Raw genomic sequence first — 6,667 nt, 5'->3', positions numbered from 1 at the left:
ATGCTACTTTGAGATCTAATGCACTGATATTACGCATGTTTCGATTTTATATTCTGCAGAAAATATCAGAGTTCAGAGTTAAATGGCTGCCCATGAAGGAATTGATTTACAGGATAAAAGCCAGACATGACTCTATGCAGCTTCCATGCATAACATAAAACTAGCTAAAGTAATTGCTAATGTATTGCTGAAGTAATCAGTGTCAGGGAACTGATTTTACTGCAATCCATTAATGAGGAAATTGTAAAACATAGGTTGTTAAAGCAGTATTTGCACTTTACACTTGTCCCTTTCAAAAGAAGTTTCCTGCAACTTGTGTTTAGCCCGGCAATCATGAATGTTGTCTTATTTTCTACATTCTTCCAATCTTTTCAACTAAACACATTCAAGGAAACTTCAAACAAAGCTTGCTATGTTACAAAGACAATCCGCCTCTGACTTCTGTTATGCGGTCTGCGGGGAATTTAATTGCAGGAATGATAGATTGCATCCTCAGATACCATAAATGGATGCTTCTTCCTGGGAGGATGGGTGGCTAGATGTATTGAAAAGAAAAAGTGTAGGTAAAATTATATTTTTGGAAAATATACACAAATTATAATGACATCATTTTACTTTCAATTAGATCTATTTGGAAAGACTGCAGTACTGCAGAAACCTATCTGGGCTCTCACATTTTTGGCATGCTACAGGACAAGATGATTTAGTTATCAAGCTGGTCACTCAGTTTCCAGCTCTAAAGATCAAGATCATCTCAATATGATCTTATGCAGTGGGCACCCAGTTCAGTCTGCCATATCAGATAAGTCAGGGCTAAGAGTGTTTTGCTTGATATGCTGTTTTTCTCTTCAAACCAAGTGGAAAACCAGCCTGTTGGGTTTCTAGCTTAGCTTTCCAATATGAACCCATAGGTCTCTGAGACAAAACACGGCCACTCAGGCAGCTCTCTGAGGGCACTCCCACAGGCTTGTGCACAGCCCAGGTTTTGGATTTGTCTTCTGGGTTTATGACAATGAAAACAAGAGCTTATGTGAGCAATTTTCAAGGGCTAACCCCATCTTTTACTCTACTAGAAAAGCCACTGAGGCTTGCTAAACCAGGAAGAGAATGGGCCACTTTTTGATACTGGCTAGCCCCTATGCGGCAGGCTGGCCGCGCTGTTCCCAGCACGTTTCTGAAATGGGGTATATGGCTGCTGATGGTATAGGGGCTAGGGTGACAGGACCACAGTATGTAGGTGACAGGGAGAAGAGAAAGCCCCGGAGAACAGCTGGAGATAGTTTTCGTTGGAAACTGTGGGGGCTGCGTATAACTTGCTCCTCTGCTTGCTGCAGCATTAGCCGATGTTCCAGTCCTGTCTGCCTGCAGTGGCCTAGAGATCTTGCTGCTGGTACTTTCCCCTCTGGGCCTCAGAAGTAGAGGTTAATATTAAAGAGGTTACTGGGTAAAACAGGAGCAACTGGGAAGAAATCGCCATGGCAAATTCCTGCTGCCTGCTGGGAGCTGGGCCCTCGGGCCACCCCTTGCATTTTCATCTCAGAGTGATTCCTACCCAAGGTACCATCTCCTCTGAAACATTTTCTCTCAGGGGCATCGCTACCAAAGGCATTAGGGAAATGAGAAGCTGCACATTAATTCTGTCACATTGGCACGTCTGCCTTGGGACAGTATTTTCCTTTCCCAGTGTACCTGATTTGTGTCCATTAACCTGCAGCAGTTCTGCGAGCTGGAATGTGCTTATTGGTGTCTCTCTGTTGTGAAGCTTGTTTCTAGGCCACCAGTATCCAAGAGATGTACTAGGGACGTGCAGAATCATGCAGAAAACAGTTATTTAACCGTTTATTTATTTTACCTTCAATACAAAGGCCTGAGAAAGCCACTCTTTAGTGATTTAACCTGTCTTTAAAGGCTTACATCCTTGCACTTTTATCAGATTTTCATGATTGTTCTAATGGTTCCAAAACAACTTTCCAGATTATCTTAATGGCTTGGTGATAAAGTATTTGATTAATTTATTTTTTCCTAATACAGAGTATTTTTTTCTCCAGCTGTTTCTAACAGAATGTAAGACTGAACATACAAACCTGGTGCAGTTTTTGAACTTGTTTTGGTGTTGAACATTGTAAGGAAAATGCTCTGACATGGAATCAGGTGTGGAAAGTAAGTTTCTTCTTATTAATACGAACTTTAAAAAAAAAAAAGGTCTTCCTGATTCTTACGGTTCAGTTTTCCGTTGAACATCCTGGCGTACTCAACAGTGATTAGTGGAACCGAATTTACAAACTCTCTGGCATTGATCACTGTGATGGTGATCTCAGGAGGGGGTCAGCTGCTGCTCCTGCCTATCAATGCTGCATAGAGAACTAGGATCAAGGGCTTTAGCTGATGCCAGCTCCTTATCTTGGGTGAAGGTTGGTCTTACACAACCGACCATGTTCACTCTCAACAACTAAACATCTCTGTGCCCGGACCTCTGTCCCCTGAATCCTGTGAAGTTCAGCTTTTGGCAATCTTTTTTTTCTGATGCATACCTTTACCTCGGCTTGAAGTCTGTTGTAATCTGTATGTATGTATTTCATCTCCTTTTGAGTTTTGTTTGCCCAGGTCACGGCTCTGCATACTCCAGAAGACTGTATTCACATTACCTCATTCCTCAGGCCGTTCAAGGGCACTTGTCATTGTTTCAAGGCAACTTGAAAACAGACTTACCTCTTCTGACCTCTCTAGCGCACTTCCTAAAGTCCCACCATGCCAGGATGGCGTCCTGCTGTCTACTTTTAGAACAAAGGCTTAATTTCAGTATTTTCTGAAGTGACCGATGGCTTAGGTATGTTTGATTTTTAAATATATTTTCAAATAGATATGCAAAATATCAGGAACATTGCACTGACGGACCCCTCTCTTCACTTTGCTCCTGTAACCCTGCTTGTCACTCTGCCTTTTCGGGCTGTGTCTAGTATTTGGCTCAAGACTCTTGGCAGTAGGAAGAAGTCAAGGACACGATGCAGATCAGGCAAGTAGTAGTTTCACAACCAGGATTTATTACGGCAGAAGGACACGATGTTTCTCACCCCGAATTAGCAGCACTGAGCTCCCCGGTGGCCTAGTGCCAATTTCTAGTTTGGGCTTTTGAAGCGTCACTGGCTGGCTTCACCGTTACGCGTTCTTCCCTCCCTCCAGGGCAAGGCCCGTTTCTCGCCGCTGCCCGAGCCAGCCCAACCGGCGCAGCCCGGGCCGGCAGCTGGGCGTCTCTGAAGCCCCCACCCCACCAGGCGAGGCGGGGCGGCCTCTGAGGCCCAGCAGACGGGCTACGGCTGGGCCCGGCCCTCAGCGGCGCAGCCAGGCGGCCCTCCGCTGGTCGCGACAGAAGGCTGAATCACGCCCTTAAATTAATGATGCCGCGCGGCAGTAACGGCCGGCGCCCGCCCGCCCGCCCGTACGTTCCCGCCTGGACGTTCCCCTCCACCAATCGGAGCCGGCGCTCGGCGAAGGGGCGGTGCCTGCCCCGAGCGAGCGAGGGGGCGGAGCTGATGCCCGCCTCAGCCTCTCTGCCGCCCGTTGCCGCGCGGCCCCCGCCCCGCCGCCGCCCGGCTGCGCTCCGTCCGCCCGGCCGGAAGGATGTGCTCCCGGAAGTTCCGGTGCTGCCGCTGTGTGGGATAAACAGTAATGGCGGAGGCGGTAGCTCTGGGAACAACGGCGGGCGCTGCGGCGGCTGCGGCCCTGGGAACATCTGCCGCAGCGGATGCGGGAGCGATGGCCGCAGCCTTCGACTTTGCGGCCGTGCCGCCACCCGTCGTGGGGCCGGGAGGAGGCGGCTGGACCAAGCAGGTCACTTGCAGGTACGCGCTGTCCGCAGCTGCGGGGGGGGGGGGGGGGGTGGGCAGGCGATGGCGATCTCCATCGCGATCGCCATTGCTCTTCCTCCCCACCCCGGGGCCGTTTCCCTCAGCGCCGCGCTTCTCCCCTCCCCTCCCCCCTCGGTCACGTACGCGCAGCGCGCGGCCGCAGCGCCCCCCCCCCCGCCCCGCCCTGCCCTGCCCTGCCCGGCGCCCTGGGGGAGGCCTGCGGCAAACTGCGCAGCTGGCCGGGCCGCGCCGCGCCCTGCGGCTGCTCCGGGCGGAAACCGGCCGCGATGGCGGGGCTTGTGGGGGATGTAGTGCGACGGTGGCGGCTCCCCGTGCCGGAAGTACCGGATGGCGTCGAACGCGCTCCGGGCCTGGTCTTCCCGGAGCCGGACCCACGGGCGGGGGCGGTGCGGGCTGTGGCCTTTCTTCTGTCCCTGCCTTGTGGGAAGGTGTTCCCTGCGGCTCCGCCGTGCAAATCGCGTGTGACTCCCATCCCTTTGCTATGGCGGGGGGGGGGGGTTGGAAGCGTTGCTGGCTCCTTCTGAGATGCCATGGGCAGCTATTTATTGTGTGAAAATATGCCCGCAGCGGTCGGTGTGAAGGAGACGGTAGAATGGAAGTCCTCTAACCGCTTTCCAGAACATACGATAAAGCAGGAAATGCAAAATGTTTTAAGTTCTTGTCCATTTGAATGGAAATTAAAAAATGGAAATGAATTCGTGATTGATGCAGCAAGATTTATTAAACCAGACAACGGGGATAAGCCATGATAGGCTGCAAAATGTGAGGAGTGCTGCTACTTGCCTTAAGATACTGTATGCTGCGTCACTTTCTATTTATATTTTCCTTTAAACTGTATTTCTGATAAATCTTTTATATGGGATTATGCAAATCATACTGCATGTTGTAAAGCTTCCCAGATGGACTATTTTTAAACTTACACTGCTGATCTGTTTGCAGGCTGAAAGGAATATAAAGCACTTTTATGAATAGAGAAATATATTAGTTTATATGAAAGCAAGTGGTAATTCAAGATTAGCATCAAGGATCATCTCCCGATTTTTTAAAAAATATTTTTGGTTTGTATTTAAATAAAATTGTAAATTATGTTTAACCTGAATATGTGTCTGGGCAAATACATTCCAAGTCACTTGGAAGCAAAAAGGAACATCCTTTGGGTAGAAAGGAAGAGGCTGTAGATCTTGATTAGATCTGTCTCTCTTCTGCATATTTTTCCATTTGTGCCAATCGCAGATTGAAATAGTATGAAGAACCGTTGCTTGGCTTTCACAGCGAGCTTGCTTGCTGTGCCTCTCTTTTGTGCTATTAAGTATGCCCTGCAGTATGTAAAGCATTCCTGTTAACTGTTGGTCACTGTTTATTTTGGTTAATGCACTGTTAACGTGTCCATTTGAGAAGCACTGTTTCTCAGCTCTCTCTGAGTACATCTGCATACAAAGAGGTTTTGCCTATGAATAACAGGGTTAATATGTGATGCGTGGTAGTTAAACGTAGGCCAGCAATGAGGAAATGACCGGGAATGATGCTTAGCTCAGCTTTTAAGTGAGCTGCAAGGGTATAGGTTAGTGCTCCCTCTATATGGATTGCCTCATACTTTCTGAAGATCGAAAGGCTCAATTAGGTGAAATGGATTGGCGAGATAGAGAGATGTTCTCAGGTAACAGACACAATGAATCAATTTATTGAAGAAAGTGACTGCAGTAGTACAGAAGCAGTCAAGTTCATCAGTGTCCTGTGGTGCAGGGAGGCTGTCTAATGAATGCATTTATTTACACTCAGGACTAATGGAAAGTAAAAGCTACTCTCTTGTAATGGTTAATATGCTTTAATTTGTTCTTTTTTTGACTAGTCCTCCTAGTTATCCCATTGCTTGCTTATTTACTTGGTTGTGTGGAGTGGTGGCTTTTTGGGGGTTTTTTTTGTTTAGTTTTTTTTTACTGGACCATTCAAGTTGTAGGCAGAGTAGTTTTCCTCAGACTTGAAAGTGAAATTAACAATTCTGACGAGCTTCTGGGAATGTGTGATAAAAATTTTGTTTTTCTAAGTTTGGTTTCAATGGGACATATTCATAGTCAAGAAAATACATTTCTTGCATTAAATCTTGCTTTACCTTCATAAATGAGCTTCAGGATTTAGCTGTGAGGTGAAGCTGTTGAATTTTGAAATGTGGGGTTTTTAATGTAGTAGGAAGAGCAGTTTCTGTTTTGAGTAACACTGCACAATTCTAGTTGTTCATAGGCTTTATTTACTTGAATCATCAAGTAATCATATGGGTGACAATAAATGCTACCTGAAAAACTTCTGGGAGATAGTCGTCCCTTCTGTATAAGGATTTAGCACTTCATAGCTGGTGAAGAAATACTGCGCTTTTTTTTTTTATCAGAACTGGCAGTTTTAGAGTTGGTAGAATAAGTTACTGCTGCTCCTTTGAATACCTGATATGATAGATTGGTTGGCTAATGAGTTTTATTATGCCAGTGCGATATCCTTGGGATGGATGATTGGTATCTCGGAGTGAGACACACGATGATTCAGATGAAGGACTTCCATTTCTCCTAGACATCTAGTTTTGCAGATGTTACCCTTCTGCTTTTCTTGCAGCTAAAGTTTAGAAATCTCAGGGTGAAACATAGGAATTCATCATATTCCTTAAGAGATAATGAAAAATAATTTTGTTACATTGCTTGTATGATTTAGCAGTTTTCAAGGTTTTTGTGGTGTGTAATAATTTATAATCTTTTAATCTGGAATAAAACTGTAATGAATAACTACTTCTTATTTAATATTCTGTTCCTTTTGTT

The 6,667-nt window shown here is 46.3% G+C and overlaps 1 protein-coding gene across 2 annotated transcripts in view; it reads left to right on the top strand.

Annotated features, from left to right (window-relative positions):
• The first annotated feature begins 3,503 nt into the window (after positions 1-3,503).
• The window catches only part of MKRN1 (makorin ring finger protein 1), a 20,570-nt gene continuing 17,406 nt past the window's right edge, over positions 3,504-6,667 (top strand). The window contains exon 1 of one of the 2 annotated variants that reach the window (XM_075755553.1): positions 3,504-3,839. In XM_075755553.1, coding sequence (XP_075611668.1) covers positions 3,667-3,839 — 173 coding nt within the window. In that variant the 5' untranslated portion in view covers positions 3,504-3,666. The remainder of the gene's footprint in view (positions 3,840-6,667) is intronic. The other variant, XM_075755544.1, reaches the window with a different exon arrangement.

The sequence above is a fragment of the Balearica regulorum genome, chromosome 1 (assembly GCF_011004875.1).
Source record: "Balearica regulorum gibbericeps isolate bBalReg1 chromosome 1, bBalReg1.pri, whole genome shotgun sequence".
Lineage (NCBI taxonomy): Eukaryota > Metazoa > Chordata > Aves > Gruiformes > Gruidae > Balearica > Balearica regulorum.
This window is presented reverse-complemented; position numbering and strand designations above follow the sequence as displayed.